General features: G+C 42.9%; 1 protein-coding gene across 3 annotated transcripts in view; it reads left to right on the top strand.

The window, feature by feature from the left end:
• The window catches only part of CRY1 (cryptochrome circadian regulator 1), a 121,007-nt gene that overhangs the window by 71,400 nt on the left and 30,957 nt on the right, over positions 1-18,650 (top strand). For all 3 annotated transcript variants that reach the window (XM_078673940.1, XM_078673941.1, XM_078673939.1), the window contains exon 11: positions 10,986-11,054. In XM_078673940.1, the coding sequence (XP_078530066.1) occupies positions 10,986-11,054 (69 nt within the window). The remainder of the gene's footprint in view (positions 1-10,985; positions 11,055-18,650) is intronic.

Genomic DNA, 18,650 nt, shown 5'->3' with positions numbered 1-18,650 from the left:
TGTCAGTCAGCTGAGCTGCAAGTAAGAATTAGCTGATAAGCTTTCCTATTGCTGAGCTAAATGGAAAAAGACCCTCATCGACCGACCACTACCCCCAAAGCGACAGTTTCGGGGTTCCATACCCCAATCGGTTCCGGTTAAATTCCGAATCTGGGCCAGCATCCCCTCTCAAAAGCTTCAGACAATGCATGCATTCCCACCAAAGAAGGAGGTACATCTCTTGGGTTTCACAACCCCTCCAGCACGTCAGTACTCCCATCATTGTGTGCTAGCCGAATGGGAGTCAAGTACCATCGTATCATTATTTTTTTAAGTGCTTTCTTTCTACTTTCGTTACTCGGGAGAGAGTGAATCTTGTGTGCATCATGAAATTCGCTCTTGTGCCTGAAAATGTTGTTCCCTTGCATACATATTACCCACCGTGCCTAAGCCTTCTGGTGTGCTCATCTTCAAAGGGAGCACAAGCAGTGCATTTGAAGGAGGAGTGGGACATATCTGTGCTTATTGCCCAGACATTTGTGAATGAATAGCTCTATTGTTACCTTGTTTCTTTAAAGAGGATGACGGCTCCAGTCTAGCTGTCTTCTATATGGCATATCCCTGTATAGTACCGCCAGAAAGTGCGGTGTATCCCAGTATAGTACCACCAGCATGTGCAGTATATCCCAGTATAGTACCGCCAGAAGGTGCGGCATATCCCTGTATAGTACCTCCAGAAAATGCGGCATATCCCAGTATAGTACCACCAGAAGGTGCGGCATATCCCTGTATAGTACCTCCAGAAAATGCAGCATATCCCAGTATAGTACCACCAGAAAGTGTGACGTATCACACTATAGTGCCGCCAGATTGTGTGGTCATTTCTTTGAAGTCTGTTGTACCTGTTGGTTAATGGAGTCAAAGGGTAAGAGCCAGCTGATTTGCTTGTTGTCAGCCATTTTGGACTTTTGATGCAAAGGATGCTGCAAAGGATTACATTCCCTATAGGTGACCTCCCAGAACAGGAACTGTGTGAAAATGTTGCAAAAGTGAGAGTTTAAGGGTCTAGCTTAAGTCATCAATCACTACCATTGTAGTTCCCCTTTTTAGGCCCCATTAGTTAGCACACAGGCACTACAGAACTGTCACGGATAAAAGGTTGTCTGATACCTGTTCAAGAACATATTTCTTCATTTTGAATGGAATCTGTGCTTCAAGAATCCGATTACCGAACTGAGGAAGCAAGCATACTTACCTGACCCCGAAGGATATTTACACCTGCATTTGCAGGAGTGTGTGCCTACTGGGAGAAGTTTATCTGACAAGCTGACTGCTGAGAAGATCATGCAAAGAGATAGCAAATAATTGACAGAAAACGTGCACAGGTGTGCTGGGGCCATTAGAATGATTTTTGCTACACTATAGACAAGTCCTAGCACCCAAGGATGCTGCTAGCAAAGATAATTTTGTGCACTGAACAAGTTTGGAATTACTTTTGTCTGGCTCGTTGTCCAACTTTCAACGATTAGCCAGCAGTAGCAGCAAACAGTCATGAGAAAGGCCCTGCATACTGCTGCCTTAGTTATTTGGAGACGCCTCAAGGAGCAACAAAAGGACAAGAGGTGTAGGCGGCTCCTGTGTCCGCAATTCTCATCATTTGTGCTCACTCGCTTGTATTAGGTTAGATTAGATTAGATTAGACTAGATTAAATAAGTGTATTGCTGCTTTTGGTGCGTGGTCGCCATCCACTCAAGAAAGAGAGGAATATTATTAAGCCCTCCCATGCTCATGACGAGCTGAGCTCGTCATGAGCCACGGTTGCGCTGTGCTCATGACGAGCTCAGCTCGTCATGACCGCCGTGACGCTCACACGCGGGGATAATTCCCCTTCTGTGCTAACCGTTCCACGAAATTGGTTGTGGTCATGACGAGCTCAGCTCGTCATGAGCACAGCACCACCGTGCTGCATGACGAGTCGAGCTCGTCATGAGCACGGGGCGCTGCGTGCGCCCCTCCTCCCCCCAGCACAGCTGGGGAATTACCCCCACGGCGAAGGTGTTAAAAGCATAAAAAGATACAATTTCTGATTTGTATTCGGGTGCACATAATGTGCGGCACGTAGATTGTCCATCAACATCCCTGCCTGCTGCTTAGCCTCTGGTCAGTCTGTGACTATGAAGACTGGTGTGGCCCTGAGGGTACTTCACAAACATAGACTGTCAGTGATGGTGCCAACTAAATGGCTGGTGGTGCTCGGGAGTCTACGAGTTCCAGATGCGTGTGCAAGTTTTACTCCTTGGGAGGGGTTGTGCATTTAGTTTTTGCTTATGTACATTGTGTTTTTTCTTGAGGTTGGATCTTTGCCAGGTATGTAAGCAGTCTTCATCAGAGTCCGAGTGTTCTTTTGTCGAGGTGTGCCCGGTGGTGTTCTTCTTGATATCGTTGGGGTTGAGGGGGCATTTTAGTAAAGTAATGGTTAGGTCTTCCACTTCACAACAAAAGCAATTCGGGGAGGAATATTCCTTTCTTCTGCTCAGGGGGAAGGGGACCATTCCGGAGAAGCAAGGAAAGCCTCCTTTTTCGGTAAACATAAGGTTGGCCAGTTAGGTTTGGATTGTTTGGGTGACGTCAAAACACTCCATGTAGCTCTGCTGGGAAAATATTCTCGAGCACCTTCTGTCTTTCTTTTGTTTTCAGAGTGTTTCATTGTTGTCAAGTGATTTGCTTCATTCTCTGAATAGAAGTGAGCTTCAGAGGGTGACAGCACTTTTCCAAGGCAGGTTATTTCTTGTTCCCAGCCCGCTGCGAGGGGAGAGATCTGGCTGAGTGAGAAGTGCTCTTTCAATGCTTTGTTATTCAGGTTTCTATCTTGAGGTCTTGGTCTCTTCAGTCCGTTTTTAACAGAAGCCATGTGGCATCTGCTGTGAATCGAGGTGTAGCAGACCCCAGCCTCGAGGGCCGTATTGGGGAACACCACTGGTAGAAACAGAAGCTTTTTCCAGAATCTTCTTTCCTGGCATCCAACTTTGGGTACTCTTTTGTCCAGGCTCCAGATTTTGGATCCATACACAATTTGTCTCCCCACATTTGCCATGACAACCCTGTCTATGAAGAAGCATTGACCGAGCACCTTGACCATCCTTAAGACTGCATTGTAGGAAGGTTCTGATTTCTCCATCACCCTCTTGGTATGTTGGTCCCATAGAGGGTTGTTTAAGATTGTTAGACCCATATATGTAAATGTGTTGGCTTTATAGAAAACTATGGCCTGCTTTCTGCTTTTTCAGGATACATGATTTTTGTTTTAGATGTGTTTATTTTCAGGCTATTCATTTGCAGTATTGAGTCATTACATTAAGTTGGGCTTGGAGGCCTCTAGGAGGGTGTTCTTGCGATCAGGATGCTGTTGTCTGCTTATAATAGGGCAGGGACTGGAAAGTTGCAATTGATGGAACATTTGGTGTCGCTTGTAAAAAAAATGTATGCAAGCATTACTGTAAGAGGATAAAGGTAGCAGCCCTAAGAGGCAATCCTCTTTCATTCCATTTATTGTTTGAATGTTCTTGCTTAGGAGGCTTTTCTGATTGAGCCAAACTAATGCTGTGTTCCCTGAATAGAGCATCCTAATCAATGACAGCAGAAGTAGCACCAGACCTATATGTTTCTAATTTATTACCATAGCCTTGGCCTTGCCACCAGGCCAGAGGCAGTGGTGAAGTCAAGGAAGTCTACGTAGAGAGGGATTTTTGTTAATGTGCTGTACTTGAATATGATGTGTCTGCAATTGAACATAGGATCCAATGCAGAGAGATTGCCTCTAAAACTACCTTGTATTATGTCCAGGTTGTTCTCTTGCTTGATCCAGTCTTCCAAAGTGTTGCACATCAACCTTGAATAGATTTTGCAGGCTATATCAATTAGACTAATGCATCTGTAGGATATTGGGTCTCCTTTCGTTCCCTTTTCTATGTTGGAATGATCATACAGTTTACTCCTACATATGAAGTGACACCTCACAAGAGTAACAGGCGGATCGTCGTCCGGGGTTCTCCTCATTAGCGCTCTTTCATTGGGAGGCCATAACAGTGCTGTGATTGGTGCTAGTTCCACAAGACTTTGCAGCTGTCTCTAAAGCTCTTTATGATATCCATCACCAGCAAACTATGTATAATAGAGAGCAAAGTTGGCAGTACAAGTCAAAAGATACATGATAATGAGAGGATAATGAAGAGGCTTGGACATATCCCAACGTGAATGCAATGTGAGGGCAAGACATGGAATTTCAAGGAGAGGCAAGGTGGTGCTTGAAAATAGGAGCAGAGTAAAAGGCATACATCTTTATTGCCTGCTTGAGACTCCTAGTATTTTAAAGAGCTATATAGCATTCTTTCTGGAGCAAACTATGCTAGTTTTTGTGACTGCGGCATGAACCAATCCCTACCCCGGTAGACAGGCCGAGTAAGAGGAATGTCTATATATTAGGTCTCATTAAACATAAGATGAGTGGAGAGGGTCAACCACATCTACAACTCTACCAACCCGAACCCCCTGATATCCAATTGTACACACGTAGAGAGATGGGGAGTATCAAAATCAAAATCAAACCCAAAGCAACCCGTACAACAAAACAAAAGTGTTTGTTTTGAAAATACTGCCCTCACTCACACACCAAAGTGTGTGACATGCTTTATCATCGGGTCTGCTTACAATACGCCCAGGTGTAGCCACACTCTGGACGGAGCATAGGGAAAGGGGTTTGAACATAAAAGACCACTGGACACAATATAACAACACCACACAACATATAAACATAAACAAATATGTGATCAGTGAATGTCACTCTGTGACTGGAACTAAAGTGCAACACGTGCAGTTAATCAGGAAGTGTTAAAACTGGTTTGAGGATACCAAACAGGAATTTATTGACAGGTTCCGCAACCAGGATTAAAAGAAAAGAAAGTATGGGTGGTGTTTCAAAGAGAAAATCAAGTTCTCAAAACAACCCTCCTTATACCGCTGTTATCATCATGTTTCGACCGACTTACTGTGCCATGAGGGTCACCCCGGTCTTCATCAGGGCATGTGTTGTTATCAGTCCTGCAATTGGTCAAGCCGCAATTCGGTCAGAGTACCAATTTTACGGATCACCCTGGATTCCAATCGAATCAGCATATGTGGAGGGGATCCCGACAACACGGGAAACATAAGCGAGTTTATTGCTAATGTAAACTCGACATGGCGTCCTGCAGATCTGTCTCCCAAGAACACAAATGTTCCGAGGAACGACCTCATCCGGTTGCTTGCTTTCGGATCGCCGCGTATATATTAAGTCTCACCATCCAGTAGACTTTGTTATGGGTTCCAGGTGTAAAGGAGAACGCAGCATTTCAATACTTTTTCACAGATAATTTCCCCAAATAGGGACAGTATATATATATATATATATATATATACATACATACATACATACATACATATATATATATATATATATATATATATATATATGAATCCGACTGTGATCCAAAGTTCAAGCATCCGGGTGCTCTTCAGCGGTGCACGCAAGGCGCGGCAGGACCCAGCCGCGTACGTATTTCTTTTGTGGTTTCTCCCGAAGGGGAGAATTGTTCCTTGTGCACTCCCAAGCTTCACAATAACTTTCTCTTACACGTATTGGTTCGTGAATTCTTTAATTATCACAGCAAGCCAGCAACACCTTACGCGTTTCGGTCTCTACAGAGCAAGGAACAATTCTCCCCTTCGGGAGAAACCACAAAAGAAATATATATATATATATATATATATATATATTTATACTAAGATAATGGACTCTCAATGAGGAGCAATGTTTGGTGGTAGGAAACTGCCCAGATTCACTAGCTTTTCAGTTAAAAGTAGACCCCAGAGAATGGTAATGGGACAAGAGAGAGAAATAGCCTCATGCTCCCTGGTTGCATGGCTGGGCTTGATCGGCACTGCAGGAGCGTTGATATCAGAATGCAAGATGAGTCTTTTAGTATTGCTACTGTACTGACTCTTGCATTGAACTTTCAACATTGTGTTTAATATAGCTTTTGGCAATCTCTGCATGTAACATTCTATCGAGTTAATGAAACCTGATGCTTTCTTAGAGTTGATATACAATTACATTTATATTCTATGTGCAAATAAAACATTAACCCAGTGGTTCTTTACCTGTGGTCCTGGGACCCTGGGGGCCTGCAATGCCTACTTATGGTGTCCTTGATGGCTTAGAAAATAGAGTAATATTAACAGATTAGTAAAGTGTATATAAATTACGAAGCAAAATGTAAAATGGAAAGTTTTGAAATGCTCTGTAAATTAGTGGGAGAATGCATCTAGCAGAAAATAGAATGGATCCTGTGTGGCCTGAATAGAATTTTGAAAAGCTCCAAACTTACCAATAAAATTAAAAAAAAATGTGTTATATTTGTTTTTGAACTAATCAAGTATGTGTTTGTTTGATGAATGCTTCTTAGTTGTGGATGTGCATTTCTTTAAGGTTTCACTTCGCAAAACAACTTAGGCCAGGGTGCTATGTTCCAAAAAGGACTAAGTGGGTTCCCTGCATTCCAGTAATGATTCAGTGGGGGCCCGTGTATTCCACTAATATTTGAATAGGAGTCCTCAGAAGTCAAAAGGTTAAGCACCACTGCACTAACCTATTATGTGTTGTTTGCTAAAGAGACCTACCCTTAAGTTATGCTCTAACATTCTGTGGTTCTCATTTTATTCAACATATCTGGTTTGTAAACAATAAAATGAAAAGCCTTCATTAATATCCCATAGTTTCCCTAAACAACCCACAGTCATATGTTTCTCTAAAGCAGCATGCTCTAAGAAGCTATAGTGGTCCGTGCAATATGAAGTGTCTGTTTGCTCCTCTTGTATGCACAGACAATAAAGAGTTTGCAGAACTTAGTAGATTTCATGTGAAAGCAAACAAGTGCAGTGTGAGAGGTCATATTCCTATGGCAGACTCCTTTTGAAGATTAACAACTGCATTTGAAGACTTCTTAATCCTAATAGTTAACTCCATTTGAAAGCAAACAAGTGCAATTATAGGAGTTCACAATTCTTATTGAATAACTCCTCTTGATATGTTCAAATGCAGGGTATTTCCTTTAACACAAGTATTGTGCTAAAATACTTTTGTGTCTCCAGATCTGTCTTTTATTGACTTCCCAGAATAACAAAGTGTAAGGTTTTAAAATCCTGACCACACAGTCCCTTCTGCTGCAACTACATATCACAGTTGCCTCAGAACGATTCTATAGACCACGAGGAACACAAAGATGGCCGCGGAGTAAGAGCTTCCCGAAGGAGCTCCGGGTTTTGCGATACCAATTTGGTCTATATCCCTGTTTAAACTCCGCTCCCTGGCCTCCCCACCAGCTCCTGGGAACTTAAAACCCTGGCTGCTGCTACAAAGCGGGAAAGCAGGATTCCTCTTACCTACGGAACGGCCGATGTGGGCGTCCTGAGCCCAGTCCCGACACAGATCGGACCCCATCGCTGCTCATCTCTTCTGTGGTCCCCGGAGCGGTCTACTGGTCGGAGATTGGCCTTCCCAGGACGAGCCCCCAGCGTAACGTCAGGAGTGAGTACCCGGCGTATGTGGCAGTGGTTTTCTCGCATTTTTGGCGAGTCAAGCAACGATTACCGCCTGACTCTAAAATGGCGGCTGGCCACGGCAGCTCGGGCCGAGAATCTCACCCTAACATCGGATACCCCAACACTTGCGGTGCAGATCGGCATGGAGAGGTGAGCTAAAAGGAGGCTCTGCCCGGGCGATCCACCATCCGCGCAATCGGGGCCTGAGGGTATTGCCGAATTCTTGTAATCTTTTGAACCCGACTGGCCATGCACAAAATGGCGGCTGCGTCGGACAGGCAGACCAATCGATGCTGAGGCGGACGAGCTAGAAGTCGATCGCCTCTGGAGCACTAGACGGCCAGCTCTGCCCACTCTGCTGCCATCGTTGAACACGGAGCCTTTATGTTTTTGTTTTCACCACCCCCACTCATTAGCCACCACTTAGCCCCACTACTGCTGACCTTATGAAGACGCTCCCAGCCCCTTGACTCTACTCTCTGCTGGGCAGTGAAGGGGACATTCTACATCCTACTCCTATATCGGCCATCTTGGAGTGGTTGATGGAGTGGAGATGGAGTGGAGATGGCTGCCATAATAAACACACTCCTCACCTCAAAGGATCCTCACCTGTCCCTGCTTATAGTTACCACCATATGTATCCACTGGACTTCCTATGTGAACTCTCCCTCGTCAGCAGAGATCTAGCTATTTTGACTGATGACCGATGGAACTACTTTATTTAGCTATAGGGGTGCTGGGCTGGGGACTCCCTCCTCGGACGTCACCTACCCAGTCGGTCTTTGGGCAGACTTCCCTTTGTCTCTCCCGCCTTCCTTTCCCTCCCTCCCCCTGTAACACTCCTAATTCCTATATTTATTTCGCTCTTGGAACAAATGTAACTTATAACCTGTAACTCTGATCCTCATGTAAATACTGCTGGTATATGCCTAAAATGACGGCCGCAACAAACCCTCCTGCGTACCTTCTGACCTTATCTCCCTCTACCCCCTACCCTTCCCCGCTCTACTCTTCTCCACTTTCCTGCTTCTGACCTTTGCCCTCACCTGTCAGGGCCCTTTAGCCCCCCACGTTCTATCGGTGAATTTTTCCCTCGTCATTTGAGATCTAGCTATTTTGTCCGACGCCCGATGGAGCAACCTGGTTTAGCTATAGGGGAGACAGGCCGGGGATTCACTCCCTGGACGTCACCTACCAAGTCGGTCTTTTGACAGACTTCCTTTGATCTCTCTTGTCGTCTCCTCTCGCTTCCTCCCTCTTTTTATTTCTCTCCTTCTCTCCTCTCTCAATGTATTGAGACTGACCTATTCCGTCTGATGCCCAATGGAGCTACCTGGTTTAGCTATAGGGGCGATGGGCCGTGGATTACCTCCTTTGGTCGTCACCTACCTAGTTGGTCTTTAGACAGACTTCCTTTTGTCTCTACTGTTGTCTCTTCCCTTATCCTCACTTTCTCACCTCCCCTACCCCCTACTACTTCTCTCTCTCCTTTCTCTCCTCTCCTATTGTTTTGCTGATTGTTTGATATAATGTGTAATTGTTGATCTTTTTCTGTTATATTGTTGAACCACATTGTTGCACTTCCTTTCGTCTCTCCTGTCGTCTCCTCCCGCATCCTCCCTCTATTTATGTCTCTCCTTCTCTTTTCTCTCAATGTATCGAGACTGAACTATTCTGTCTGATGCCCGATGGAGCTACCTGGTTTAGCTATAGGGGAGATGGGCCGTGGATTCCCTCCTAGGTCGTCACCTACCCAGTCGGGCTTTAGACAGACTTCCTTTCATCTCTCCTTGTTGTCTCTTCCCTTATCCTCCCTACTCACCTCCCCTGCCCCCTCCGCCACTTTTATCTCTCCTTTCCCACCTCTCCTAATTGTATTGCCTAATTTTTGAAGTATTGTGTAATTGCTGATCTTTTTCTATTACATTGTTGATTCTCTTGTAAAGCGCTCTGATACTTTCGGGTCTAGCTAGCGCTATATAAAACTCTTTAAATAAATAAATAAAATAAACTCTCTTGAGAGTCCTGTGGCTCCATGGGACATGTAGTTCTTCATATGTTTAGTAGAGCGCATTCTTGGAAACGCACATTCTCTTTCCAGGTGGTTTAGACATCGTATTCTGATGGGCAATCGTTTCAATGGTGTGCTTATAGGCAGAATGGGTTTTCTTTTGGTTTCCAATGTTGCAAGTATAATTTTCAGTCACAGGAAGTTGATGCAGTATCCCTGTCTTGTGACATATTTTGACTGTCTGTGTTTGCCACCATAGAGTTAATTACTCCATTCAGTCTGTTAATATTAACGTGAAACATGTTAGAGCCCTTTGTTTTTCTTTAGCTATTCCAAGTTGATTTTTTTTTTTATAAATGTTTTTATTGGTATTTAAACATTACATACAATTGTCGTTCTTTGGAGGATCATCGCCTAGGGCAATAGTAATAGGCTTGACGGTTTGACTTTGTTTGCCCTAATAGACTGGCTAACAAGTAACATGTAACACATATTGTTGCCATTGTATGGTTTCTAGTTAGAACATAAAACATAAAGTGGTGGCGGTTGTTTGTGACAGAAAATCAGGACCGAAACTTGAGGTTGGGTAGACCCGTGTTGTTCTTTGTCTATGGTGGTTTGTAGGAGTCTATGAATTTGTCCATTTTTGACCACATCTCCCTGTTGGGGTGTCTTCCGGGTGTGTTTCTGAGAGTGGTGTAGTCTGCCCCTCTGGGGAAGATCACCCAGTTCAGCCAACCTTTGAACGTGGCCTTGGAGGTGTTCTTCCAGTTGGTTAGTACTATCTTTGTTGCAGATGTGAAGAGGAAGTCAAGTAGGTATCTTTCCTCTTGAGTGGTGATGTCTGGTGTACCAGGCCACGGGAAATATTCATAATGAAACACTGTTGCACTGTGGAGTGAGCCTGCCAGTAGCCTTAACTGCAAGACTCAAGCCTGCATGGAAACAGCACGCCTGCCACCGGCGGTGCCCTGTCACACTGTAACTCCATTATATAGTTTAGGCAGCGCTTCAGTGAGGCTGCGGAAGCACTATGCATATACATGACAATGCATTTCAGTGCGGTGATGCGGAGCACCACACTGAAATGCGTTAGTGTCACGTCTGATGCGTGATGCTTGACAGGACTGAAGGAACTCACCAGCAGCTGAGTGGTGAAGTGTTCACAGTTTGTAACAGCAATTCCTGGTGAATGTGTAGTGAGCGACGTGATATAAAACACACATTTATCACACTGTAGTTGCATTAGTAAATACATTTGCTGCTAAATGAATTGCTCGTTAAATACAATGCTTCCTAAATTAAGTTTTATCAACTAGTTAAAAAAAAAGACATAATGTGCAACTTTCTTTCTTCTAGGTTATGGTCAAGGGAGCGGTATACTGCATTATGCCTACGGAGACAGTCAACAGACTAATTTACTACCAGGTAATGGTTTGCTTTATTTCGCAGTTTAAAACGTGTAATTTATTTTGCTCTGAGACTGAGTCTCGACATTCTTTTGTTTATCAGTTGGTGACAATGCGGCGGTGATAATGATTAACTACTTAATTCTAACGGGGACATTAACAACCGGAAACAATTGTCACTGGCTCCTTCGGAATTAAGCGATCCTCAGAAATACGACGATCCGTTTTCTATGACTCCGAGATCACGCTAGCTTCTCATTCGTGGAGGCCCCTCAGAGCCCAGCTCGGGGGTTGTCCCCGCCACTGTATACACCATTTCCCAGCGGACTCGTAATGAGGCCTTTGTGTTCTTTTACTGTCCGACCCTTTCTGCAATAGCAGGATTTCTGAGTGTTTTACCGGGAACATATTCTGAATTGCTCTTTAAAGCTCTCAGGTTTCAGTTGCCTTCCATGGCGTGTTTTAGGCTCACATTCACAATATTGAAATTTCCAACTCTAACCGCCTAAAAGATTGAAGTAAAATAAACTTAATTGACAGCGTCTGATAAAATGCTTGCAATAGAAAGTAATGTTGCTGATTGAAAATACAATGTTTATTGCCGGCTGCTGTTTTAATGTGAGTCTCCTCCGGTCCATTTGGCTTTGAGTCCATTAGAGAGCAGTGGTTTTCCAGGATGATCGTGTGGTTTTAATGTGAAGTAGTTTGACTTATGTGAGTCAATAAAGACCCTGTTTAGGATGAATGGCCGCACATCCCCGCATTTCAGATGTGCTGACTGGACTTACCACCCCACTGGCATACTGCCCTCTGCCCCTTCACTTATGCGTGATACACGGCGCCCTGTAGATACACATCTACAGATGCACAACAATTGGGAACTCTGATTTTTGTACTTCTGCCTTCCATCAGGGTGAGGATATAGTCACAACGTGGGTTTGATTCAGAGTGGCCTGTCCAACCACTGTTAAGGTTTTTATAAATATTGCCCTTTTCTGTTGAACTTCAACTGTCGTTGTATCTTCCATGTGCTAACTTCCAAAGGGCCTTTTCGTCACTTTTTTCATTTAATTCCTTTGATCCTCTTTCCGCCAAGTTGTGTCTCCTCGGAACTCCTGCCACTGCTGTACAGGCTCTGCTGTTCCTAAAGTTCTGGCAGACTCTCACCACTAGGCATCTTTCGGCCACATTCTATGTACTGTCTCGGTCCCAATTTCCTTGCTTGGCTAACTTCTGATTCTAGGTTTCCACACTCCACTCATCTCTTGTGTCTACCTCCCTTCCACCAAACCAGGGCCTCCAACTGCGGTGTCTCTCCCTGTCCCAGGATCAAAGTTCTCATCAGAACAAGGAATCCATTTTGACATCTCCTCCAATATCACCATTCTCCCACAGACCCAGCAGTAGCACGTTTTCACTCCAGTTCCGTTCCTGTTGAAGTCAAGTTAACATGCAATATTTTTTCACTGAGGTGATACTAACTTTTGCATCTTCTGACCAAGAGACCTTCCGACCATCGGCGTGCGCATTGCACACCCATCGGCATGACCGCTCATCAAGGCACCCTTTATCCTACTTGATTGCAGTCGGGACGGACAGGGACCTCTTGAGCGGGTGGGCCTTTGAAAAGGATTGTTTATCATTCGTTTCTTCCCCCGACACATCATGTAATTCCCTTAAAGGATCCTGGAAGTCAGTTGGGACTGTGTTATTGTGTTTTTAACTCATTGCAGTAACCCCTTAAATACATTTAAACACACCACATAAGTTACAAGACTTGTTCGTTAACAGTAAAATGCAATGCTAGGTTCATGTTCAGAAATCGTGACTCAGTGGACCGGATTTACAGAAATACATTTTTAAATGCAGATATGTGCTCATGAAAAAATGAGCAGATTGCATCTTAGAGGGCATGTGTAGATGCAAATCTGCCAATGTTCAGCTGGAAAGTCCCCACTTAGCACATGTGTGCAAAAGTGGCACCAGTCGCAGCACTTTTAAGTCATGTAGAGATGCACTGGCTTTATGCACGTCAAGTGATTGACTTTCCCCTATGCCGATTCAAATGAGTTCTTTAAGGTCACTCACAAGCAAAAACATCTTACACAAAAGCCCCAATCTACTGTCGTTTAGATATGAAGTTTCCAATAGCATTACATGTCACTAAAGCTTAGTCCACGTACTCTTGCGAAATGCCAGGCTTATGAACACTTTATTGTAAGACTAGTAGCAAATACTTGGTGCAAGGTCTCACCTGGAAAATGGCAAAAGGGAAGGGGCACCACAAACAGCATGAAGAGTGTGGGGTACCAACTAGGAGTAACGGTGAGTCTCCCCATAAGGACTCTGGATGGGGAGGAAAAAGTGTCACTGTGGGTTTCTCTGGAGGAATGATTAGTGATCTGGCTTGGTTTTAAATCACTCCTAGTGATAAACAGTTGTGTGCCCTGTGATTGAATCCATTGTGTTTTGTGTCACTCCTAGTGATAAGCAGTTGTGTGCCCTGGGATTGAATCCATAGTGTTTTGTGTCACTCCTAGTGATAAGCAGTTGTGTGCCCTATGATTGAATCCATTGTGTTTTGTGTCACTCCTAGTGATAAGCAGTTGTGTGCTCTGGGATTGAATCCATTGTGTTTTGTGTCACTCCTAGTGATAAGCAGTTGTGTGCCCTGTGATTGAATCCATTGTGTTTTGTGTCACTCCTAGTGATAAGCAGTTGTGTGCTCTGGGATTGAATCCATTATGTTTTGTGTCACTCCTAGTGATAAGCAGTTGTGTGCCCTGTGATTGAATCCATTGTGTTTTGTGTATTGGAAGGCTGTCAGGGATCTTGGTGTAATAAAAGAAATATGTTCTTGGATTCAAACAGTTGTTTTGTTAAAAGGATTTCCAAGCCAACATGTTTGGTTTGTTAATAGTCAAAGGCAAAATGTTATCATTGTTGTTGAAATGCATATAAATATTTATGCAAAGTGAAAGGTCCACTTTCCACTGATCATTCATTTTTAAGCATCCTTCTGACAAAGTCATTAGGCAGTCTTTTTAGAATTCCATACCCCCCATGATTTGCAATAGGCATTTTTGGGAGTATTGTTGTTGTTGTAGGGATTAGGGTCGTTGGCTCACAACATGTTAAAAGTGCCTCACAACTAATCTGCTTGTAGGGATTTAGTTGAACAATGAGGTGTTTCTTTAGTGTGCAGCCGTTGTAGTCAAAGAAGAGGTGGGGGGGAGCATGGGGTTCCTAATGGTGTGTCCAACTGACATTGTGTTCATATTTTTAATGCTGCACATTGTATTTAGCTATGTAGTATTAAAGTATTTTTCCTGTTTTGTGGGATAGTTTCTAGCCCACAGCACGTGCCTTAGGAAGCTTGGATGGCTCTGCCCGGCTACCCTGAGAGTCAAGTGCTAAAAAGACCACTGTTGAAAGACCACAGTTGACACATTTGATGCCCAGCGCCGTCTGGCTGCCTTCAAATCTCACACGTTGTTACGTGGAGATTATTTAAAAAACTAATTAATACCACTGGAACAGTGCGCAGTCTCTTAATGTCATGGCAGTGACAAGGCAAACCGAGAATAAAATTGGAAGACTTCAGTGATTAAAAAGAATTGTACATGGTTTTGACATTTCGTGAAAAACTGAAACCAAGTTGTGGCAGGATATCAAAAAATAGATGATTTAAATGATAAAACTTGCTACCCATTCAAAAATCTCTAATCCCAGATGTCATGTTCAAGCAACCAGACAGAAGGCTACTACAGATTATAACTTCTTGTTGAAATGTGCTGATATATCCCTCTAGACGTTGGTATGTTCTGTAGGGCACTAAGATGCAGTAATCTGTTGTAAACTACACTTAACTCCATAAGCGTGAAACACATGAAGCACGTTGGTACCAAACGTAGGTGCCATGAGCACTGTTAGACTTTTTTTTCTCACAAAAGTGTATATCAGAATTTTGATTATGAGAATGCCTTAGGTCCAGCCTACTAAGAAATATGCTCATCACGTACACTGGCAAGTTTTCAAAATTCTTGCCTATCTGAAGAAAACCCTCATATGTAGTATGAGTGCATGTAATATGAAAGTGGTATTAGTAGAAATAGAGTGCTGACAAGGTCTTTACTCTAGAATTGTTTAACAAGATATTATTACTACTGATTTATTTGTCATGTCTTTTATGAAAATCACTGGTTGGTATATTGAAGTATTAAATCTAAGATAGGTATTAAATACAGAGTAATTAGGGCATACCTTTGTGGCACCCTCCATATCTTTGTAGAAGTTTTATGTGTTTTGACAGCTCATTAACCCATCGAGGTTTGAATCAAGTCAATCAAACCATTCTTGTCTACTCTCTGTCCATTTATTTTTTTCTCAAATTGAGTAATACTGATATATTACTTTAGCTATTTTTGTTTTTAGCTTTTGATTTATTTTCAGTTTTTGTGCGTGTTTTAGAAGAATTTCCATCCTCTCTTTTTCCAATACATGCTGAACTTCCGTGATGAATCCTGTTCTGTGGCTTCACCAGTTCATTCTTTTTTTCTAAACTGCAGTAGTTCCCTCTCACATGAAATTAAGAGTCACCTCCTTTGTGTAAATAAACCTGGCTATGTGTTAACTGCATATTGATCACACTAACCATATATTTCCCCATCTTTATTTACCTCCAGTTGGGTAGTTTTGAGAAAAGGCTCCTTTTTTGCATGGTCATCCCCATTTTGTACTGAATGTTATTACTGGGTTTTATACTGCTTTAGGGCACTGTTGACCAGTTACCTGTGTATGTGCTCTGAACCCTTAAAACATGAAAACATGGCACAGTCCTGACTGGCATATTTAACTGTCCTGTCGAAACTACACCTGCGGCTTGGAAAGTTAAACATAACCTTTAGACTGCAGCACTTAATTTTCTATCCACTAATGTGACAAGAACAAATGGCTTCAAGCATACCAGTGTAGCACTCTGCTGCACTTTAAACCTGCAGCCCGATCTGTTCCAATACATTGGACAGGGAGAAAATACTTCTCTTTTAATAGTAATGTCACCCTTATCTAGGCTTTATAAACCACAATGTAGGGTGCAAATTGTTTTTTAAATGGGACACGTACATTTACTGTTACCATGTCCCTGCTGTGACAAGTCTCCAACATCTATTTTCACAATGGAAAGCCCTTCAACGAGAAAACTGATAAAAAAAAATATTGTGCTATCTCGAGTTTGGGATCAGCTACAAAAATAATTCAACCACTCATTTAATTATTTATTAAATGTCCAATTCAGTGGTAAAGTTGGATTTTTAATAAATATTTAGGGAAAAAGAACAGTTTGAAAGTTATCTTACCCTGCCTAAAGCTCCTAGAGACTAATCTGCATTAGCTCTCAAGCAGCTGTCAGTCATGTGCTTTACCTTAATGAGGTGTCAAATATATCTCAGGAGCAACACAATAGACTATTTTGATTGACAGGTCAACTTAAATGGCTAGAGATGACTCCTCTGTGCTCTCCTATATCTTCAGGGTTGGGGTACTGCCCTTCCCTTTGAACCATCAGTGTCAAATCCTGCCTAGCAGATCTGCTTGAGGTACATAAAAAAAATTCACCCTTGAAAGGGATCAAATGGGACAAGAACACAATTCCTGTGTACCCGATGGCTGGTTTCTGAAGGACCCTGCTTTTTACTATTAGACTTCTGTCTCCTGTTTTGTTGTGAGTACAGAGCCTGATTCAAACTGGATTGTAGTATTAGTAGGAGGAGACTGATGATATCTGCAGTACCCTCCCACACACACCCCCCCAGCTCTTAGAGCACAAGTTTAGTGTGGCTGAAGACGTCTGCCACATGATATTTTGGGCCTGTTTGCAATAAGGCAGCCAGGAATTATTAAAAAAATAAGTAGCCTTGCCCCGGGGAACATTTACCTCTTTGGTTAGGGAGTGCCCAGGAGTTATCCCACCCATTAGCTAGTGCCTACTATAAATGTGGCACTCCAAGGCACCCTCTTGGGAACACACACTAGACCTGCCAAAGAACTGAAGAAGAACCGCACCTGCTATTCAAAACCTGTCAGTAGACCTGAAGGGCTGGCAACATGTACCAAGTGCAATTAAATGGACTCCAAAGATATGCTGACTGACCTCCAGTATGGCTAGAGGTGCACAACGAGGTGCAAGAGGCCTTTTTCCTAAAGTGTCTAGCCAACCAGTAGCAACTGAACCTGGACTTAACCCTGCTGTTGGCCTTGACCAGATATCCTGAGAGTCTCTAAGGGCCTCCCTTGAGGTTCTGAGGGCCTTGGAAGTGAAATCCTGTAGATGTTGGGACATCAGAAGAAAGTTGGGAAACTTTGAAAAATGTTTCCTCCAGAGCTTTAGTGGGACCCACTGGATATAGTAGCTGACCGGCAGTTCCACACCAATGGATTGTATGTAATCTTCATCCCACTCCTACTCAAGATCCCGGTACCTCGGAAAAACTACTAAGCCCCTTTCAGCTTTGGGACTTAAAACATTTCCAATGAGAAACCACCAAAGCTTCAGAGCTCCAGTGAGACCAACCTGCTTCACATATGTGTCCTTCAGTTCCATGGCAGTGGCTACAGTTTCGTTGATGACCCACTTGGGGGGGATTTCTCTTCTCAAAAAGTGAGAAAGTCATTTTTTTGCATTGAGAGTGAGAAGAATTTAATTTTTTTTCTAAAAACAAAAAGGGACAAAGTACCTTTCTGAAGAGGGACTTAAAAGGTTTTTGTCTTTTTGGCTTCAAGACTTTTACCAGGTCAAATCCCTTGATGTACCTAACCCAGGCCCCATAGCGGTCAGCCTGAAATTGCAAATTGGTCCTCATCTTACATTAGGTGCTTTTTTTTTCCTGGTATTTTTTTCCATTTAAACCTTTAAAAATTCATTTATCTTTTTCCTCTTGTTGGATTTTTGACATCTTGGTGTTACTTTGCATAATCGTTTTATTCTCTTTTTAGAGAGTAAAGTGGGAATTTGATTGTGTTGTGTTTTTGTACTATTAAATGCTTTACACATTTTCTCTTTGTTCAGCCTGTGTGCTCTATGCCATAGCTGCCAAGGGTTGAACTCTGGTTTAAATTGTTAAAACATTTTATTGGACCTGACAGATTAGTAACTTTATTACTTGTGGTGATCTTCCATTGACCCAATTAACACTGCACTTTCTTACTGTGGGGACTTCCCATACCTCTTCATCCTTCTCTCCGAACATGAAATAGTGACTAATTTTCCTTTCTCACCTTCAATCTCCACTATGCTTGAGTGTTACATCTCTGAAGGTTTCCCTTTATGAAACCTGTTGCACTACAATTGCCTTGTAGCTAGACAGTGTTATGGAGCCTGTCTGTCACAATACATGCAGCAGGGTTCTATTCTTTGTTTTTGCACCAAATAAAACATTGTGCTTTTCTCTGGTATTTTTGTTTTTGTTTTTTATATTGTTTTTTATGCATGCTTTTCCAAGAAAAAGAAAAAAGTGTCCTGTTACAGACCACAGGTAATACTTTAAAACTTCAGAAAGAATAAAGAGGAAGGAGTAGAAGAAAATCGGGAGGGTGGAAAAAATGATAAATCAGAACA

This window comes from Lissotriton helveticus, chromosome 1_1 (assembly GCF_964261635.1).
Source record: "Lissotriton helveticus chromosome 1_1, aLisHel1.1, whole genome shotgun sequence".
Lineage (NCBI taxonomy): Eukaryota > Metazoa > Chordata > Amphibia > Caudata > Salamandridae > Lissotriton > Lissotriton helveticus.
The sequence above is the reverse complement of the archived record's forward strand: the minus strand, read 5'-3'. Positions and strand labels throughout refer to the sequence as shown.